Raw genomic sequence first — 22,889 nt, 5'->3', positions numbered from 1 at the left:
CAGGTTTAATATGAGCGTACATTTAAAAACGAGTTTCAACGCAAAAAAACGCGGAGCCGAATCTAGAAATACGGCTGCGGATGTGTGTATATTTGGTAACATATGGTTTTTAAGTTTAATTTAAGGAAATAGACCGTTAAATCATATTATTACTGTAAAAACTCACTTTTAACTAATGTGGAGCCGAGCCGTTCTGAACGACGTAAAAAAATGCATGGAAATTCTTTTCGAACACAGGGATTCAATATTTTTAGGTAAGACTAAGACTTATCGATAAAACACACCCGATACTTTGTAATTTTGGAACGATATAAAAAAATAAAAAAAAACATAATTAATAACAAAGTATGGAGCTTGCCGAATTATTCACAGTATAAAATCTGTGCGTTTAAAATTGAAATTACCAAAAGGCAAAATAAGAATAATTAAGTTATAACGAACAGACTTTTCACTTTATATTTACAAATTATTACAAAATCCTTACCTTAATATACTCTACTAAATGATTAAGTGTTACCGCCTTCCGAAATAGAAAACATAGCCTATTATTTTGACGTGCATGTACTCTTATGACATTCACGCAAAACAATAGACTACAATAATCCTTTTCGGACGACAGTACAGAATTAGATCTTGTGTTGACACTTGACTTTGTTTCTTTCTTCTTTTTTTTATAACTATATTTTCAATTGCAAATAATATTTATCACTTTATTTTATTGTATTAATATAATTCCATTTGAAGTTTTCACATTGTATATTAAATTTTTTATTATTTTTCACTTTTCTTTGTATCTAACTAACGCGTAGTATGACGTGTCAATACACTCTGAAATTCAAATAAGGACTGAAGAACTATGTGTGTGTGCACCTCATGGAGACACGAGGTAGAAATGTACATGGGTAATTAGAAACTTCAATATAATTTATTTCGTTATATTTACATTTTTTAAAATAAGATTTTTTAATATGTTTTGACCACGGTAAATAATAAAAATTTGTTGGAGGAATTTTTGTGTATATATTTATCCCTGATATAAATTGAACAGCATACACCGGAAACGGATGATATCAAATAACAGGGAATCTATAAATATATTGTTACAAATACAATTACAAACTATTATAAGTTAACTTTAATATATTTCATTATCGTTATATACTTTTTTTACGTAATGCAAAATTATACTTTTTTAATATTAGGAAGAATTTTTATTTTACCCTGTAAAAAAAGCAATGAAAAAAGTAAGACGTCTAAAATGTCGTATTCTTAACAGGTAGACTTTTTGGAGTAAGGAAATTATGTCATCACATTAATTTCATAGAAAGAACCTAAAAGTCTAATATATCTAGTAAATTTTATTTCGGAATTGTTTAACGAACATACTTGATTTAAGATTGCGTGATTTATTTCGAAATAGAAATATAAAGCGTAAAAATTTATTATTTTTCAAAATCTTCTATTTATTTACGAAGTACTTCGTAAATAAATATTAAGAAATTTGAATATTTAGAAAAATAGAAATAGGGAGGTATTTTTGAACGAACGGAGAGGGGAATAAATATCATATTTTTGAAATAGAATTCTTGCCCACGTTAATTAATATTCCCCAATTTCAATATTTTCATATCTCTAAATTCCCTTCTAAATTTTCTCGAAATACGATACGTTTAGGGTTTGGAATACTTAATATTTTAAATATCTAGTAGACACATCATTGATTTCAATGTCCCCTCTCTCCCTGAAACCAGATTGCATATTTAAAAGATATAACACGTATTATTTCCATTTTCAGAAGAAATATTATCCTTGTGCGACAGCTTCTCCCTCGGCAATAGAGAATTCTTTTTTGACCGGTCCCCAAGAATATTTGAGAATATTCTGGGGCTCTACAGAAAAGGGGAGCTCCACCTCACAGAAAGCGTTTGCCCAAGGTAGTTTTTTTTATCACGGTAGACTTGGATCATGGAAAGAAAACAGAGTAGCGGGTTTTGTCGTATTTTCACTATCTTTGAAAGGTTAGGTTAGGTTAGGTAAATGTTAAAGATTGCCCCGCAGGGTTAGAGTCTCGCCCAGGGGCTAAAAATAGTAGATAAGCTACTATGAAAATACGACAAAACCCGCTACTTTGTTTTCTTTCAAAGCTCAGTTTTTTGTGTGAAAGCGTAGCTATTCTAGAACTTGAACTTTATGTCCTACAACTATATTTGGGTGCTTCGCCTCAAAGAGCATATCCAGCAATCAAAACCTTCTCCGCCTTATTTTTAAAATAATTATAAAGTTGAGAGTTTTTTTCATCTTTGTAAAACCATTTGGTTTCCGTTTATGTAAGTATGTACATAAGTTAACAAGCTCAGGCTTTACTTGTAGAAACGCTTCGCTATAAAGAGTTTTTGAGATTACAGGCTTTGAACATATTCTTGTTCTAATATTTTCAAATTTATTTTTGTCCAAATAAACGTAGGAACTACTATTTTTTCCCCTTCCTTTTTAAACAAAATCAACCTGTAAATGATAATTATGAGGCAAAAAATAACCTCTTAGCTGTCTAAACAAATAAACCATTATAAAAATCGTTTAAATACAACTTCTTTTCATATGTTATTTCATTTCATTTATTTATTCATTTTTGACAGATTAGATTTCAATAACAAAACAGGCTATAATAGTTGCTTATAAATAATGTCTAATTTTAGATATAAAGAAAGGCATTTGCTGCAGGCTTCCTTTAATAATTCATAGTTGATGCTTTAAATTGGAAGTATTTTTTAACATAAAATGACCCAATCTGTTTTTCTCCAGAGATTTCTTGGGTGAGCTTGAATACTGGGGGCTATCCTCCCTTCACCTTGAACCTTGTTGTGCCTACACGTTCCAGAGAGCATCCTGGCTCCTACCTATAGCAGATCATGGTGTGGACCATGACGATGAGGTTCAACTTTTACAATTTATTTTGTTGTTAAGCTGCTCTATAATTCAAAGCGTCCGTATATTCGTTCTGTCAGTTTGGAACCTAGTAATAGTGTCTAACTTTTTATCTCTGTGACGTAACAAAAATCCATCTCTTTTTTAGGGGTTTCTTTTCCCACCTCCCCTCTCATCCTTCGATTTTTGTTACGTCACAAAGATAAAAAAGTTAGACACTATTACTAGGTTCTCAATTTGTAAAAAAAAAATTGAGATAAGGAAACGTAACTTTTTCGGCTATTATTAGAGATAGGCGTCTTACTTTGTTTAATGATAATTTTCGCCAATGAACACATGATTTTATGATTTTTTTTAGGGAGGGGTGGGGTAATGGACTGTAAAATATTCTTATCTTTACTGTTGATATTTGTTGCCTTAAGACTTTTTGATAATTCTTAAAATCTTCATTGGGTTCTGAAAAACATATTGTATCGAATGTTTTTACTAAAAGTTTAAATATTTAAGTATATTTTACTTATTACATCAAAAGCCATATTAGCTAGGTTCTCAATTTGTAAAAAAAAAATTGAGATAAGGAAACGTAACTTTTTCGGCTATTATTAGAGATAGGCGTCTTACTTTGTTTAATGATAATTTTCGCCAATGAACACATGATTTTATGATTTTTTTTAGGGAGGGGTGGGGTAATGGACTGTAAAATATTCTTATCTTTACTGTTGATATTTGTTGCCTTAAGACTTTTTGATAATTCTTAAAATCTTCATTGGGTTCTGAAAAACATATTGTATCGAATGTTTTTACTAAAAGTTTAAATATTTAAGTATATTTTACTTATTACATCAAAAGCCATATTTTAAGGCATATTCAATGTACATTTATTCTTTTGGCAGAATTGTAAACCCATAACTTTATCATATTCCGGAAAAAAAATACATTTCTAGCGTCAGTAAATAATAACGAAAGCTTATTTTGTTGGAGGTGAATCCATTTATTGGTATGTGCTGTCCTAAACTAAGAAATGTGATATGGAAGCTGTTCGAGGACCCGAACTCATCAACAGCCGCCAAGGTAAACAGTTAAAAGGACTGTCTGCAATAAAAAAAAACAAAAATTTAAATTTATTTTTAAATGATCCTTTTAAGTGATCCATGATACAATGTATAGTGAGATTTTTTGTCTGTCTAATAAGATCTAGCTAACCAGCTATAACATTTGAATAGAATACAAGGTTTTTTTGTCTGTTAATATCTTGAAAACCACTAAACTGATCAGTGCTACACTTTAGCTATATTTAGTATGGTTTTAGACTATTTACCTTTAAATACAGGGAAAACATTTTAACATTTAAACAATTTAAGGTAGAAGCAAATATTTTTTGGTAAGTTTAATAAACTATAATATGAAAAAAACGCAAAAGAAAGAAAAAAATCATAGTTGTAGTGTATTAGACTATGTTTTGTAAATAATAATGATTTAACAAAATATGTAATATTAACCCATGCAGTTATAAAATTAGCCTGCTTTACAAATGTAAGTTTTTGATAAAGTTTTCAAAGTCTTTAGAGTTTTGTTTCACTTTTCTCCTGACAATCTTAACCTGAGGGAGCCTTAACTTAGTCGCGGATTTTATTTTGTATGTAAAAAATACATTGCCAAAAATAAACTAATGTTTGAACGACTAGTGAACGCACTAACATGTAAATGTAAATGGTTTAAAATTTAAACGGCAAGTTTGGAATAAAAAATAGATTCCTATTTTTTTTATCTCAATAAAGTTAGTCGTTTGTTGGGCTCTTTAAGTCTAAGTTCTGCTTAAAGTTATACATGTGCAAACTGAGATTATGCTAATTTTTTTATCCTAGTTTTAACTTTTATAAATGTTGAAGAATTACATGCGTGTAAACTAAAAATAATGACTCATAAATGTTATGATAAACCAAGGTTATTATTGCTCTACTTAGGGTTTGTTGTAAAACTTCGTTATATGAAAAGTACATGTTACATAAATTGATTTTTTTTAAAATGATGCAATCATTACAAAATATTTTACAAAAGAAATATTTTAAGTCAATAATTTCTTACTATAATGTAAAAGGTATTATCTTTAAAAATTTGTTATACAATTTATATGTTTAATAAGTTATCAATATTATCCTGCTAGAAAAGTTACAAAATTAAAGAGTTACAAAAACCCTGATATACTTCCATTAAGAAGAGAAAGAAGGCTATATTGTAATGGAGACTTTTTTAACTTGACACCTTCCTTGTATCAGAACCATGCAATAATGGGTGTCCCGATTTACTTGATTGAGCCAATAGTGCTGTGAATACAATCTCATTTGTCATTTGTTTAGGTGTTAATGATAGTAAGTTCCATGTTCCTGTTAGCCTCAATAATGATGCTCATTTTATCTACAGTTCCAGAGTTTCAGGTATAGTTTCATTATATCGTAAGTGCCAGGTATAGTTACATAGTACTGTAAGTTCCAGGTATAGTTACCCAGAAGTTCTCTATATGGTTACATAGGACTTTAAGTTCCAGGTATAATTACATAGTACTGTAAGTTCTTCTTGGTATATTTAGTTACATTGTACTGTAAGTGTCAGGTGTAGTTACATTGTTCAGTAAGTTCCAGGCATAGTTACATTGAATTTTAAGTTTCAGGTATAGTTACATTGTACTGTAAGTTCTAAGTATAGTTACATAGTACTGTAAGATCCAGGTACAGTTACATTGAACTTTAAGTTTCAGGTATAGTTACATTGTACTGTAAGTTCTATGTATAGTTAAATAGTACTGTAAGTTCCAGGTATAGTTACATAGTACTGTAAGTTCTAGGTATAGTTACATATTACGGTAATTTTCAGGTATAGTTACATAGTACTGTAAGTTCCAGGTATAGTTACATAGTACTGTAAGTTCTAGGTATAATTACATAGTTCTGTAAGTTCCAGATATAATTACATAGCACTGTAAGCTTCAGTTAGAGTTACATAGTTCTGTAAGTTCCAGGTATGGTTACATTGAACTTTAAGTTTCAGGTATAGTTACATTGTATCGTAAGTTCCAGGTATAGTTGCATAGAACTGTTAGTTCCAGGTATAGTTACATAAAACTGTAAGTTCTAATATGAAAAATTACAGAGGAGCTACACCGTAAAAATCATTAGTTGAATTTTTTATAGTTTTCTTTATGACAAACAAATGATAACCATAAAAATTAAGATATAAATTTATGAAAAAAATTTAGGTCAGCTGAATGCAAAATGACAATTTTGTTTATATTTGAGTCCAAACATTACATAAATACAATTTCGTTTCTCTATTTATAATAAATATAAACCTAAATATTTAATTCAGATAACTAAATTCAAATATTAGCAACATATCTATTAAACTAAATATTTGACTAAATTTAAAATCTTAAAATTTCAAACAATTTTGTGTAAGAAAAATCAAAATATTGATAAAATTACATTACTATTCTTTTGCTACACTTAATTTTCAGAATGGTTTGTAAGGCTTTTTGACATTATTATCGTATTAATTTGGTATACTAAGTGTATTTTACCATAAAGTACAACCATTAACGGAAATGTTTTACTTGCAATCTTATTTTCCAGGGATCTAAAGGGATAAGACAATACCAGATTAATTTGCAATGATTATACACAAAATTACCTATTTTGTAAATTACAATTATTGGTTGAAACGTTTGGACACTCACCTTAATAAATCAACAAATCAAAATTCATTTAAATCCCCAAAGTTGTTAGAAAAGGAATAAGAAAAAGTTATATAAAACTTTGGGGACTAATGTAATAAAAAGCACCTTTTTCATTAACCTTTCTGCCTATTTTACCATTACTAAAAATGTTTATTAAGCTATAAAGATGTTTGAATCTTGATATTGTTGTTGATTCTGTACAGTTATCTAGGCAATCTATATATTCCCTAATGTTTATCTGTAATGAAGCTGTCCTAACACATAACCACTTTTTTATTGTCTCATTCTACAATACTTTTTCCTCAAGGTTACATTTAGGTCAACATGTACAAGCATAACAATATTAATAAAAAATAAAGTATAGATATGTAATCAAGATAACTACTTGGATCTAGTTTTGAGGACCTTTTTCGTCTGCTAGCAAATTGATTTTTGCACTTTTGTAGCGACTTGGCTGTGCTAATACTTCCGACGCTATTGGCTAATATTGAAAGACCTAATTGAACAGGCACAAGGCCCACAGGGTGGGAAACATAGAGTTATTGAACCCCTTTCCCCTCTATTGTTTTACTTCAACATAGATAAACAATAGATTTATTTAACAATAGATAAATAACACTGCTATTAAAGGGAATATTTAAGGGCTCCTTAATTGCAAATACGAGAGAATCAATGCTTTTAATTTTAAAGAATACTCTTTTAGCCTGACTTCATGCATTTTTTTCGAAATGGCATTGCATTCAAATTTTTTTCAAAAAGATTTTAATTTATCTATTTTAGGCCAATTGTGATTTACCTTTAAAATTTATGTTTATATTCTCTTAAACTTAGTTTTTTTTACTATATTGTTAATATGCACTAACTGATTTTAAAAAAAACAATCTGAACTGTAAAAAATCTCACGTTAATTTGAGCAAGTGCAAATCTCAAGATGTTAATTTTGATAAAAAGTATAAAACTTATCAGGGTGGAAGGGGACAATAGACTGTTTACTACGCTAGTTCCCAAAGTTTTTAATAACGTCTTCTTAACCGACGCGATGCAATGGCTTAAAACGTTAATGAATTTTGATTGGTTGATTAATTAAGTTGAGTGTATAAACAAACCAATAATTGTAATCTGCAGAAGATGAAATTTTTAATACTATTATTGGGGATGGACAACAATTTATCGTCCATTGTTTTATCCCTTTGGATTCCTGAAAACTTCTACCTTAGTTAGAATATTAAGAACACAACATGGAAAAATTAAACTCTTTAGATTTTCCTTTTTCATTTTTGTTTCAAATATAGAAAATAATCATCAAATGATTTTAAGACTTCTAAAAAAGGTTTCTACTATTATATTTAGCCTTAAAACATAATTATTTGAAATTATTGATTTTTTTCATAGCTTAATTTTAAATGTGAAAAATCCCATATCTTGTTCATTAAATGCTTTATCTTAGTTTTAATTTATTCATGCCATAAACATCTTACAGCCAATAATTAAATAAAGAATACGTTCTATTCACTTGTTTTAAAGGGTATATTGTTGTCACCAATTTTTTGTTGCTACAATAGTCCTCATTCATTAGTTAGTTCTTTAGTAGGTGGGGAGAGGATGGGGTAAAATGGGCACATGGAGGGTATCGTTATAGTAGCCAGCCGGAAGGACCCTTTTATTTGAGTAAGCAAAAATATGTTGCCATATCCAAGTGATTATGTATCGATATTTACATCAAATATTAAAGTAGTATCTAATTTGTTTCACAAAGCTAGGTAAATTATCTTATTATTATTTGGTAATGGGTGGTCAAAGTCCCCCTTTTTTTAGTTTTAAAAATAACTAAATTGAAAAAAATAAAGGTAAATATATATGCAGCTGTTTAATGACTTTTTGCTTTAATTTCTATTTACAAAAAGTATTAAATCCAAACATAAATCATTAACATAGTCCAGAAATAATATTTTATATATGATTCCACATAAAAAAAAGAACATATGTAAACATATCAATCAAAAGTTTGAGTGACTATTTCCAGAAAAGAACATGTATACAGGGATTGATAAATGAAAGATAAAAAACTTTACGTCATTTTAAAAAGAAAATAATTATGTATTTGAGTTGGTTAAAAAAACAGTGGTAAAATTTTTTTTTCCATATGTCTAAAGGGTGTTAAAATAAAAACCAATCGCTTCACTTTTTTCAATATAAACCTTACAGTTTAGGTCCAAAACTAATAAAAAATAATACATATCATGCCCAAGCAATGACAATGAGAAAACAATATTGAATTTTGAATCTACTCACCCTTCCAGAGCCCTAGAGCTTAAGACCTAGCCCTTGCAGAGAAATTTGCCCTACGCCGAAAGTGCATATTTGATTACAAGTTGTCTTTGTAAAAACCAATCGCTAGCAATTTGAACCACCATAAGTACTTAAAATCTTGTAGATAGACCCCATAATGTTTGGAGTTTTTGATGGGGCATGTAAAGACCTTTCTTTAGACACATAAACAAGGTTTCTAACACAATCTTAGCCAATATGGCATCAAAAAGAAAGACCTGGCAAACATCAAGAACTAGGAATAGACAGAGCCGTCATGCCTCAAAGTTGGATGGGAATGTCTTTTTTATGTCAAATTGGCATAGGTTGAGTTAGAAACCTTGTTAAGGTGTCTAAAGAAAGGTCTTTACATGCCCCATCAAAAACTCCAAACATTATGGGGTCTATCTCCAAGATTTGAAGTACTTATTGTGGTTCAAATTGTGAGCGATCGGTTATTTTTTAAACACCCTCTATCTCTAAATTTCTTGGTATGTGTCTCAACCATGACACTTTGGTTGAGTGTGACTTCCGAATTAGCGGGAAGTTCTAGAGATCTTGTTGACGTACACACAAACCCCCAATACCAGGAACCATCAAGTTTCAACAGCAGGTTTGATTATAGATTTATTGAGGCAACTATTTCAAAGTCCTGAAATTACAAAATCAATTAATACAAAATTCCAGTTTTTATAACCACGTAATCTTAATTGCTTTTTAAAATCATTTTTCTCTACGGTTAAGAATCTTTGGAAACTTTGGCTTTAAAGGAAAATTATTTGGTTTAATAAATCATTGTTAAATGCAAAAATAAAAGCACATAAAAAATTACTAAAACATAATAATTAATCATAATAAAGTTTCATGCTTAGCTGGCTAAGCCTTTTAAACTAAATAAATCGTCCTATACGCCACTCTATTTAAATAAATTTAACAAATTCTACCTGAAGTTCTTATGGTTTCAAGCCCCTGGTATACTAGGGTCGTTCACGCACTATGAGACCAATGATAGGCCCAACTTTGTTCTCCGAAATCTTCACACACTCACATATCATTCAAAAGTAAAAGAACGTGGACGCATCAAAATATAAACAATCCATGCCGCGTCTCTTTAGAAAAGGAAAGTCAAACAAGACGACATTTGTGCTTAATTTGGGATAATGAATAAGGAATTAATTTCGATCTTGATAAACACAAAGCTTCCTTGAAAAGAGGTTAAGACAGTATGTAAAAGTTAAAAGTTTAGGGTTTCTACATATTAGCATTAAAAAATACAACAGTATTTATTATGAAGCAAAAGTTTTATGGCTGAAGACATTTCATATTGTATTTCTGTCTTTTTATTGTTGTGGAGATTAAATTCTAAATCTAGATATCTCACTTTAAGGTTACAAAAAGACACTGGTAGAAAGGGGACATTGGGCTGTTTATTATAATAGTCTCCAAAGTTTTATAATAACTTTTTCTTATCCTATAGCTTAACAACTTTGGGGACTTTTATTAAGTTTTTTTTTATTATGAACAGCAATCTATCGACCATTGTCTTATCCCCTTAGATCCCTGAAAAAGCTATTTTTTGAATTGAGAGTTTTAGTGGTTAGAAGGCAATACCAAAAGTTTTAGTTAAACTGAACCTTTAGTAAAAATAGAAATGTATATTCTGATAATTGAACCCTTTCAATTTACTTATAAAAGTATTTTCACTTTTTGCAAATTATTTAAATAAAAAAGATGATAACTTCTGTAAAATATTTCTTTGTGTTATAGACAGACACGTTGATTGAGAGGAGTTCATGTTCGTTGATTTTTTCAGAAGAATCTTTTCAATGGCGATTTCGCTCATATCTCATGTAGGACAACAAACTAACTTTTGAGAAAAAAAAATTATTTTATAGGCTTATTTTAGGTTAGGTTAATACGAAGGAATGGACAAATTGGAAATAAGGGCACTGAAGTTTCCGTGGTTAAAAGAAATGATTAAGTGAAAGCACCTTAACAAGAAATTTCATCAGACAAAACACAGACAACAGTTATTGAATATCATTACAAGAGAACGGGCTGACTAAAATTGGTGGTTTTATAGTTGCTTCTCTGATAAGAATGGGATAATTTTTATTTATCGCATCGTATTATAAACAGCTTTCTGCAGCTATAAAAGATTAAAAGATTTTATGTTCATAGAAAAATGGATTTAATACGATACTATGTATAATTTTTTAGTATGGCCGAGTACCGGTCATAATCCATTGGATATTAATCAGTTTCAAAGCAATACTGATGGTAATTTTCAATTTCTTTTAGGAAACGAATAATGGTAAAGAGGAGGAGAATTATTTCTTTCGAGTGACGGAAGCCATCTTTGTTGGATGGTTTACTGTTGAATATCTTATCAGATGTATTGTTAGTCCGTCTAAGGTAAATATGTATTCATTATTTTGATTAGATTTATTATTCTTGGGTGTACGTATAACAACAATAAAATAATTAAATGAATATTATATACATTTTATATAGCTAACCATAGCAGAATGCCAGCAAACCTGGCATTGCCGTCCTGGTAAAAAGCAATTTTTTGACTTAAACAAAGCATTTTATGTTATCAAATACTTCCTCATATGAAAAATAAATATTTAAGTCAATTACAAGTTCCAGGTATGATCCTCCAGGTCTCCAGATTTTTAAAAACTACATGACATATTAAAATATCATACAAATCCACCGCTGTTTTACTGCCAACTACTGGCTGCGGCCGCCGAAATTTATGTTTTGAGATTTCTAATATAAAATCAACATAAAGAAAAACATTGTTTGAAAAATTGTTCTTTTAGCTTCAAAAATAAGGAAATTACAGCCTTTTAGTAAAAAAAGGACCTAAAATAAAGGTTGTTAAATAAAAGGGTTAATTAGGCGAAAAATGTTTTTTACTCATATCCTCAGAACCTTTTTGTTAATTGATTTTAAAAGCCTGATATTAGATATGAAAAAATTGACAATTAAGCCTTTGTTAAGATTCATAATCCATTATTTTTCTCTTCAGTATGAGTTCCTGACATCGTTCCTAAACATCATCGACCTGCTGGGTATCCTACCATTCTACCTGTCCCTCTCCCTCAACCTCTTGTCCTCCCAGTACTCTCTGGAGTACATTGCCAAGGCTGCCCAGATATTCAGGATCCTGAGGATATTGCGAATATTCAAGTTGTCACGACATATAACTGGGCTGAAAACACTTGGTACAACCCTCAGGAACAGTCACAGGTATGTGCGGTGTACAAACTTAGTCAGGAATAGAGTGATAAGTATGTTTTTAAAAAAAAAAATTGGCAGTTGCCCTCAAATTGCCTACCGAGCACAGAATCACCCTCCATTATTTTTATCATAAATTGAAATAAGATGAGCTGCAGTGCCCTGGTTCCTACGGAGCTAATGTTTACCAAGTTTTACCTAACCTATTCAGAACCCCTCTTTTTTAAATTTTAGGGATACATTTTTAAAAAAGTATAGGCCGTTTCCCTGAAAATGCCTAGCAAGCAAAAAAAAACACCTCTTTTATTTTTAACATAAATTGAAAATAAGATAAGGGGAGCTTTTTTTACCCCTGCAGTGATTTAAGCATGCGGGGCTAACATGTCCAAATATGACCTAACCTACAAAATTCAGAAAAAAAAGCAAAATTTTGTACCTCTTGATTTTATCATTTGTTTTATTCAAAGTCCTTGTTAGAAGTTATCCGAGACAAAAGAATAACCAATCAATAAGAAATAGGTCTCAGAATAATATTGTGATTTTAAAAGATATGATTTAAGCGAAGTATTAAATATTAAAATTATATGATACGTACGTACATCAATAATGGCTAAAAATATTAAATATATTGATTTTTCAAACTAAAATTTAAAATGGGAACTGTTTTAATGCTAAAAAATGTAAAACTTTCTTGTGAATTACTTTACTTATTTCTTAATGCTTTAGAAATAAAGTGCATTTTTAAATATTCCATTATGATATATTTTTGTTAAAAACTAAAATGAATATAAAAATCTTTATAGAAAATTCCATAATAAATATTGCAGATACTAGCAAAATTTGTATCTTGTTAGACAATAAGTAACACAAGAATTCATTTATAAATTCCAAATACATGCTAGCAATATTTTCTAATTAACAAGGATGACAGCATCCATAAAAGCACTGAAATGGTAGGACAAACAGAACTTGTATAGTGTCAGAACGGAATAATCAGAATATAAATGTTTAAGAGTCGAAGCAAAATTGTAAGTATATTTGAAGAAAAACTTGATACAGGAGAATGTTTATGACATACTTACATTTTTAGTTCTTGATTAAAGAGTTGCTTATGTTAAAAAAAATAATTAAAATGGACGTACGAATATTTTGGTAATGATTAAAGAGTTGCTTCGCTTTCTCAATTGTACCTAACTACTACAGAAATCACGATGCAAAGTTTGAAATCGATAGGACAATTCTAACATGCCTAAATTAAGGAAAAATCTATCCGTTCCGGACGGACGGACCGACCTAAATTATAGAAAAGATTCGTTTTTAATAAATATAGAGATGCACATTACAACATAACCGGTGGTTTCTCTCAAAGTGCCTAGTCGAGCAGAAATCCCCTCAAGTTGTTCAGCACAAAGCAGAAAAAGACTAACCCCAAAACCCCATTAAGGGATAAAGCATAAAGAAGAAAAACTCCCCCCCCCCCCTTATTACATATCTAAATGAGTTTATTTAATTAAAGGGAAGATTCGATTCTTTTTGATTTACCTATTCCCGATACCCTGAGAAGCCACGAATAGTGAATACCATTAATTCCAGGGATCTAAAGGGATAAGGCAATGGCTGATAAAATGATGAAAATACCGAAAAAAACGTCTTCAGATTACAATTAGTGGTTGAAACGTTATGACACTCTACTAAATAAATCGACCAATCAAAATACTTTAAAATTCCAAAGTTGCTAAGCCAACCAATAAAAAAGCGTTATTATAAAACTTTGGGGACTGTTATAATAAACAGTCCAATGTTCCCACCCTCCCGGATAACATTCCCACATGTGAAGATGGCCACCCACTGTTAACTTCAATAATAAATGGTTATAACATCATAATGTTTTTGTATTAAGCTAAGTAAGGATTTTCCTTTCTTTAATGACTTTATTAATCAGAAGAAAAACCGATAAAACCAAAAATAGCTATTGTATTTATTATATTATATTACAGAGATAGTTAGTTTTTGTACCACAGATAGGCATTTATGTCTGAATCTAAAGAATTTTTTTATCTTGAAATATCAAAAAAATCTAATATTTTGTCAGGTTTTAATAAAACTTTTTTATATAGTTGACTCTAGTTCCGTAGAAACCGTAGAAGCCACTCAATTACAACGCAATAAAAACAAAACAAAAATTGGACTAATTTTGAAAATTTGTTTAGGGAATTGTTGTTACTGAGTATGACGGTCAGTATGGGCATGCTCATCTTTGCTGGCTTAGGAAAATTTAACCTCATAAAAAATAATTAATATTTATATTATAATAGTTATTTCTTTCATCGTACTATAAACCGCTTTCCGCGGATATTGAATGTACAATTATTAGATTGAATCAGTTTTTTCAGCCCCGAGGTGCCGAAGGCACGGGCTAAAATTTTTTTTTTAATCTTATGATTGTACATTTCTATATTCGTAGAAAGCGGTTTATAATACGATGATAGACATAGTTTTTTCGTATGGATGAGAACCGGTTCTTATCCACCGGATTCGAATGAATACGAGAAAAAATATTATCTGTTCTCACCGAGACAACGTAAAGTTCCGCCAAAAAATTACGTCATACAATAAAATGACCAATTAAAGGCCAGTATTAATTTTACCATTGGTCAATGACAATGTATACTGGCAAACCGTTGGTTATTTTATTGTATGCCATCATTTTTTCCTCCTGTTGTTTATGTAATACTAGCGGTTACTTCCCCTAATGGCCTCTAGGGGCACTTAAGGATGTAATTTTTCTAGTGGTGATTTATCTTGGGATGGTGGTGGTACCACTCCCCCCCCCCCCTAAAATAGTTATAAACCCTACCAGGATTTATGAGAAGCTACCCTTTAAAGACAGACATTTACACAGATAGAGATCTTATTAATTTACTATAAGGAGGAATTTGTATCAAATGTGATAATATGTGATAATACTTAACTTATAGTTGTTCGGGTTAGCAGTATCTTGTTTTCAGTCTATTAAAAACAACACAAACTGTAAACTGGATAATTTTAAATCTGAAAAGAAATAAATTTAAAATAATATTGATGGTTGAATTGAAATGGATGTAGGTTATGCTCTTGAGAAAGATGAACCTGATACAATGTTCTATACACTTCCACAGACGTTATACTGGGCCATTATAACTATGACTAGCACAGGTAGGTTAAATACTACTTCGGGTATGCCTTTAGTTATCGGGAATTTTGAATTTTGGTAATAAAAACAAAGAAGCATGTAAATAACAAAATACAGGGATTTAAAGGGATAAGATGATAATGTTCGATAAATTGATGTAAATCACAATGATGATACATAAATTTACCCCTTTTTTAGATTATAATTTGTGGTTGATATATTTGAACACTCAACTTGATGAATCAACCAATCAAAATTAACTAAATTCCCCAAAGTTATTAAACCAACGAATAAGAAAACGTTATCATAAAACTTTGGGGACTATTGTAATAAACAGCGCATTGTCCCCTCTCTCTCTGCTCAAAAGAACTATTTTCTTATATCGTTTTTTGTGGGGTGGATTTGATAATATTTTTCTTTACATGTAAAATAGTAGCATCCCTGAACACATAGACTTAATCAAACATTCAAATTTGGGTCCCCAGGAAGACCTAACTAAATCAGGAAGAAAGGGGTGAAACCAAATTTCCATAAAACCTTGGATCCTTTTTAGTTTTAGAGGTTTGAAAAAATATTTGGCTTGACCTCTTGACCCCAATCTCTTAGGTTTCAATATTACACATACATTATTCTATAAAAATGACCACAAAATAACTTATCAACATAATCTTAGGTTACGGAGACATCGCCCCGCGAACAGCCGGGGGTAAACTAGTAGCTTCACTCTGCGCAATATGCGGCGTCCTTTGTATCACCCTCCCCATACCCATCATAGTTGCTAATTTCAACAGGTACAGTTTGTTTACACAGTCCAGTTCTCCATACATTAGGGTTGGGCCGGATACTTTTTTGAACCTAGTAAAAGTGTCTGACTCTGAATATGACGTCAAAAAATAACCAATGAGAGGCCACTATAAATTTTACCATTGGTCAATTACAGTGTATACTGGCCTCTCATTGGCTATTTTTTTACGTCATAATCAGACTCGGACACTTTTACTAGGGTCTACTTTTTTGGCCGGATACCGGATATCCGGTTGCTTTCTAATACTAAATATCCGGTTCTGTCGTATATCTGGTCAAAGTTCGATATCCGTCAAATTACCGGATATCCGTAATTAAAAATCAGCCGGATATCCGGTACCCGGATAGTTGCAATATCTGTTATTCGGGCGGATATTCAAAATGGCCAGATATCTGACCCAACCCTATTTACATACATAGCAAGTTTATTTGTATTAAAAATATGTATTCAGGGGGGATAAGTATTCTCATAAACAATCATTAGAACAGGGTAGAAAAAATTTAGTTAATGATTTGAATATTTAATATATTAATGTCTAAAATTCTATTTTAAAATGGTTTATATTGTTTTTTACTGAATTTATTTGTCCTGTTCTAATTTTGTTTAAAGAACACTTGTTTTTGTCCCTGCTAGTTTTTTTTCACAGGGAGGATTTTTTTACATCAAGTCTATAAAGTCAAATTTTATAATAAATAAATCATAGATCTAGAGGGTATTTCAAAATCACTCTTATAACACATTTTGTATACCCTAAATTTGTACATTAACCACGCCCTTCACCAAATTTACACTTCAGCATATTACCAGGGATAGTTCATTAGCAGATAATTTCATCTAACCCTAAATTAAATATAGATGTATTTAAGCTTTCAAAACAATGTTTTTTTTTGAATGAATAACAAAGTAAATTTATATATCACAGATTAGCAAAGACGAATATCATGTGTTTTTTAATGGGAAGAGTGATATTAGCTTAGTGAACTATTTCTGTAAATAAAATTTTTTTCAAAAGCAGTTTATTTCTGAACCTTAATTCTGCAAAAACGGGTTTATGTAAAAATTACTTTATGCATTTTCTCTCTTTTAAATCATGTAAAATTGCTTGCTTTTCTTGCAGTGTGGCCGTCTTTATATATATATTCATAAATGTTTTTTTCAGCTATACTTCCTTTTTTATCATTCGTTCTGTCTATTATTTATAGTTGTGACAATACATATTTTTAAATATTTTTTTTCAGTCATTAAATTCATGTACTTATGGGATAAAAATATTTTTTTTTAAGTAAAATATTATTTTTTTTAAATGTCGTGATTTCATTGTTTACTTTTTCCATTGAATTTCATTAGAAAATAATTATTCTAAAAGTACATGAATTTAATGACATCATACAATAGTCAAATAAGCAGTGTTCATTTTTATACTGGACTAAAAATGAATGTGTGTGCGTGTGTGATTTTAAATAGACCAAAAAACTATTACAGTATGGTACCTGAAAAATTATTTAAACAATTGTTCTAATTGTAATCTACCTATTTGCTTTAAAAATGTGTTTTAGTACATTTTCCATGTTCAATGACAAATTATTACTTTACTTTGGGTCATACTGTATAATACTATTTCTATAAATAGCGTGCTTCAAAGTATTTGGTAATATAACATGAAATTGTATAATATACTATTTCCTTTCCATGAGGACGTAAGAGATACTCAAAATATTCAATAAAATGTTATGTTGTCCAAATACTTGTGTGGTTTTTTTTTATATAGTAAGAGATAAATTCAACGAAAGATTGACAGTTTAGTTGATTTTTAAATCTTACTAAATAGTTTTAAAACTTTTTTTGGAATGTTACAGTGCAGTGTAAATAGCAAGTCAAGTCAAAAATATTTTAGATTTATTTATCATGATATTATTAGCGTGTCTAAATTATGTAAGGTTAAATAAAATCTATTTTACAAAATTTGAGTTTTATGCTTAACCTAATGTCAAATATTTTTTTTCTTTTGAATCTTATTGTGTTGCTTACATTTTATTTAGTTAAATTAATAAACCTCTCCAGGGGTATCTTATTTCCAGGATTAATGAATCATTAACTTGTAAAAGATCCAGGTATAAAAAATTGCTCTGGAATCATGTTACCAATTTGTGTCCAGGTATTATGAGAAATCCATAATTGAACAAGAAATAGAAGAAATGCGGCGGGGCAAGGACTTGTACACCTGGGAGGAAACGAAGCGGAACATCCGTGAGGCCAGATACCGGCTCAGTCTCCGGACTGAGTCGTTTATCAGCCATAACGGTAACGTGGGCGCCGCTATGGCCAACCACAAGGTCATCGGTGGTGGTGGGAACGGCGGTGGCGGTAATGGAAACAGCGGCACCCGCAAAATTCCAACAGATACATATGTTGATGATAGCGATATTGATGAATACTCCATCAGACCGTCACCGCCGGCCGCTAACGGTGGTAGCGGCGGTGAAGTTGACCGTATGCACTACCTGTCAGCCGCCAAGTTGACCGAGGAGTCGTCAATAAAAATGATGAGCCCATGATCTATGTAAGAATTAGCTTCATGTAACTTTTTGTTGGCAAAAAAAAACATAAAAAAAATCTTGAAATTTTTGTCTTTACACTTATTCTGAACTTTATAGAAGAAAGAAATAATCTTTAACTTATTTTTTAATGATTAAAAAGAAATTGCCTAATTAGATCTTTTGATAAAATCTTTAAGTTCAGAAGAAAAGTGTATCACTTACATATTAGAGCAAGAAAAACAAGTAATTGAACATGCTAAAACTTTTGATAATCAAATGATAAAAAAAAATTTGTTTTGATTCAAATGTTATATAATTACCCCTCTTAAATAGCAAAAAGAAAATTGGGAAAGGAACAATACCTGGCTTTACCTTGGTTTTATGTGGAGATCCTAAACTAAAATATATATATGTCAAATGCTTTGACGATGTCAGACTTACAATAAATAAGGAGTTTAAAATTACTTTTTGTCCCTATTTTTAGATTACAGCATCAGTAATTAGTTATCAAAAGTTTTAGCAATGTTGAAAAGTAAAAAAAAGATAGTAATTAAAACAGAATCGTAATTTTATAAAAAGGCTATACTTAAAATATCAACAATCACTAGTATTTATAGTTTAATGTATCACTAACAAACCAGTATTAAACAAAGTTATCAATGTTAGGGATGTTACCCTTGATTACATAGATTAGATTTAGATTTTTGTTCAGAGCTAACATTCTATTTTCTATCTATTATCATATAAAAAGTAGTAAAACATAAATCTTAAGATAAAAAAAACACTGCACTGTCTAACTAAAACAAAAAAAAACATAAAAATGTAGTTTAAATTAACTTATTAACTCTTAAATAATACAATAAATGTGATTTTTAATAATGATAGACTTGCAGCCATTTCAGATTTGAATGTGAAATCATTAGTCTAAAAAATTGAAACAAATGAGTTAAAGTAGGATTGTGCCAAACACAGGAAGTGACAAAGGACAAACAAAACATTAGAGTGGACAAAGTAAGTTACACTTTGGACTATTTAATGTGTATTATGTTTTTATTGCAATTATTTACTCACATTTTCTATGCAATATAAGCATTCTGTTTTAATCATTTCACAGCAATTTTAATACTTCACTACATGACAATTAATGCTTTGTAAATTCAACACAGCTGTTAAATCTTACAGTACCTAAGACCTTTGTCCACTCTATTGTTTGACATTTAACCTTTGACACTCTAATGTGTGGCTTTATTGCAATAACTAGTTTGCCTATCACTTAAAGAACATTGTTAAAGAAAAAAAGTGCAACTTATATATTTACAAGCTAGACAGATTTTTAAAAAAATATAAGGAAGGTATTTAGGCTAGTGGCTCATTTACACTTAGATCGCATGTTATATTTAACACTAGCGGCTACGCCCCCTAGAGGCCTCTAGAGCACTTGAGGAGGGGAGAGTCGAATTTGATAACCCTATTTCTTATTTTAGATTTTAAAAGAAAAAGTAAACAAAAATGTTTTTTTTTGTTTTTTTTTATATTTTTTGGGGGGGTTGGGGGTGTCCCACCCCCCAAGAAAATAGTTATAAACCTTCCCGGGACCTATGAGAAGCTACCCTGTTAAGGAAAACCCGATCGGTTCAGCGGTTAGCGAGATCCTTCGGTACAAACAAACACACAGACACACATCCTGTTACTTTAGTATAAGGATATCAAACATATTACGTTTAAGGTCAATGTAACTTAAACCATAACTAAGGGATAGGTAACTAGAAAACAAAAAGTTAGACAATTTTAAAATTGATGTAATGGGGGAGAGTCTAATTTTAAAAAAATGTTTGTAGTTTACATAATAATGAACCAATTAATATTTTTTTTTAAATAATCTTAAAATTTGGTAGAAAACTAGTGCATCTGTTTATTCCTGAATAAAAATATCAAAAATACCATGTATAATGCATAATTAGAAGCATATCATTATCAATAAGACCTTTAAATACATACATTATTTATTCAATAATTATAAAGGTCCCCAATTTAGAAATCATGCAACGGATAGTATAATGATTTTTAAACATGAAGCTGTTCCAATAATTGATTTATAACACAATATTACAGAACAATCTTCGCCTGTAATAGCCTTAAATCAATTCGTTATAAATTTGACAAAAAAAAGACATTTAAATTGTTGTAAAGTACGAACAATATGGACATGAACCTTTTTATAAAATTCCTACTTTAACACAGAATATATCTCAAAGAGCACCAGTCTTTGAGGAATTAATACCAATATATTATCCTTTTATTTTTCCCATAAAAAGACAAATCTATATTACTGTTTCCGGATCAAGTCAAGCTGAGTGTGCCAATGGCAACAAGTAAAACAGAGCGTGCCAATATTCCCCCTAGTCAAGTAGAGTATGCCAATATTCCCCCAAGTAAAACTTAGTATGCCAATATTTCATCAAGTAAAGCATAGTATGCCAATAGTTTAGCAAACAAAGCAGCATGAAAAAAAAAAAAAAGATGAATTTAACATATTTTCCGATTTATGTTATAATAATTCAACCTACAAATTTACTACTTTATGTACGTAAAATATATGTATAAACTAGCAGTTGCGTCCCTAGCATCTAGGAGCTCCTTTAAATACCATAATTTTGTTACAATAGTTTTTCTTTTTAAAACTTAAATGTAAAGGAGATTTTCAGCTCTCTCCTTCCCTCAAATGCCCCTAGAGACTTCGAGGGGGGGGGGGGGGGAGGGGGGGCGGTTATGGAGCCGCTAGTATATATACATAAATTATTTCAGAATTTTAGAAAAAGCATATCTTGACAAGTAAAGCAGAGTGTGCCAATATTTCCCCTAGTCAAGTAGAGTATGCCAATATTCCCCCTAGTCAAGTAGAGTATGCCAATATTCCCCCAAGTCAAGTAGCGTGTGCCAGAACAGGCTATTGGCATACTCAGCTTGACTTGATCCCTGTTTCCTTTTAAAACTTACAAACTAAATGGTTTCAACTTGATATCATCACAATACAAAATTGTAAGTAAAACAATTTTACTTCCGGAAAGGCAAAAACGAAAATCAGCTTAATTATAAAATTGTTAAGACTCTTAGACTATTAGAATTAAGCTTTAAAATTATATTGGCTATACACGAATATTTATAATTGTTTACTAGTATTAGAAAGAGAAAATCATAATCGATATACGGGTAGAAATATTGTGTTGTTAAATAGATTACACATCAATGTAAATTGAGCAAAAATTTTAATTTTCTAACACAATAATGTTTTATCTGACATCCCACACAGATAATTATGAATCAATTTACTCATTATAAAAAGTTCTTTTGAAGTAACCTTTTATTACATCATAGCTTCGACCTTTAAATATTTATATCATACACAGACTTAAAGTAAACTTAAACTTTTAACAAAAGGCAGAGAAAAAATAACTAGAGAAACTTGTATAGATGTGTTCTTAAACATGTATATTTAGTTTTTGAATTTTATATAAGTGATTTCATCTGAGAAAGTCTTCAGATGATTTAACAATTTATTGTTAGTATGTTAATTTATTTTATCAAAGCATATTTCTAAAGTACTCTGCTTAAAAAGAAAGAAAAAACTAATGTAAATAGTGTATATCGGAGCTCGTTAGCAGCGCTTCAACCGCGAGGCTGTGGCCTAACTAAAAGATCGTGGCCGCGGTTGAGAGTAGATGCCTATGTAAGCTAATTTCTGTTAGCAAGGCTGCAGTAATTCGCAAGGCTGAATGCGGTTTATTCACCGGCTGACGAACCATGAATAATATTTCAAAAGTTTATTATGATAAAAAAGTAAACAATCTCCATAAAAGATACGTTTTAGACGTCATACTTTTGCATATATTAAAAGCCTTATGCTAAGTTCTCCGTTTTATCCAGGATCAAGAAAAAGAACACATTACAAAAAAGTAAAAACTAACTAATCAAATGGACAAAAAAAATTGTTTCTTTAGGGTTGAATAGAGGATAATAATACATCTTGAGCTTAAAAGAACATTTCAATTTATGATGCTTATTTATGTTATGTTAAGGTCAGAAGAAGGTTAATTAATTTGAAAAAGGGAGGGGCACTATGGGATCAAGAAATAGGTTTGAGTGAAAATCCTAAATATAGAGTAGCAA

At 30.3% G+C, this 22,889-nt stretch overlaps 1 protein-coding gene across 1 annotated transcript in view; it reads left to right on the top strand.

Moving 5' to 3' along the window:
- The window catches only part of LOC145308454 (voltage-gated potassium channel regulatory subunit KCNF1-like), a 65,247-nt gene that overhangs the window by 37,675 nt on the left and 4,683 nt on the right, over positions 1–22,889 (top strand). Inside the window, exons 7-15 of the mRNA XM_080150269.1 lie at positions 1,796–1,934; positions 2,803–2,933; positions 3,905–3,996; positions 5,283–5,360; positions 11,264–11,377; positions 12,000–12,220; positions 14,419–14,478; positions 15,315–15,403; positions 16,054–16,171. Coding sequence (XP_080006395.1) covers positions 1,796–1,934; positions 2,803–2,933; positions 3,905–3,996; positions 5,283–5,360; positions 11,264–11,377; positions 12,000–12,220; positions 14,419–14,478; positions 15,315–15,403; positions 16,054–16,171 — 1,042 coding nt within the window. The remainder of the gene's footprint in view (positions 1–1,795; positions 1,935–2,802; positions 2,934–3,904; positions 3,997–5,282; positions 5,361–11,263; positions 11,378–11,999; positions 12,221–14,418; positions 14,479–15,314; positions 15,404–16,053; positions 16,172–22,889) is intronic.

The sequence above is a fragment of the Acartia tonsa genome, chromosome 2 (genome assembly GCF_053477335.1).
Source record: "Acartia tonsa isolate MP-2025a chromosome 2, ASM5347733v1, whole genome shotgun sequence".
Lineage (NCBI taxonomy): Eukaryota > Metazoa > Arthropoda > Copepoda > Calanoida > Acartiidae > Acartia > Acartia tonsa.
Note: the sequence above shows the minus strand (reverse complement) of the source record. Positions and strands in the feature narration are given on the sequence as shown.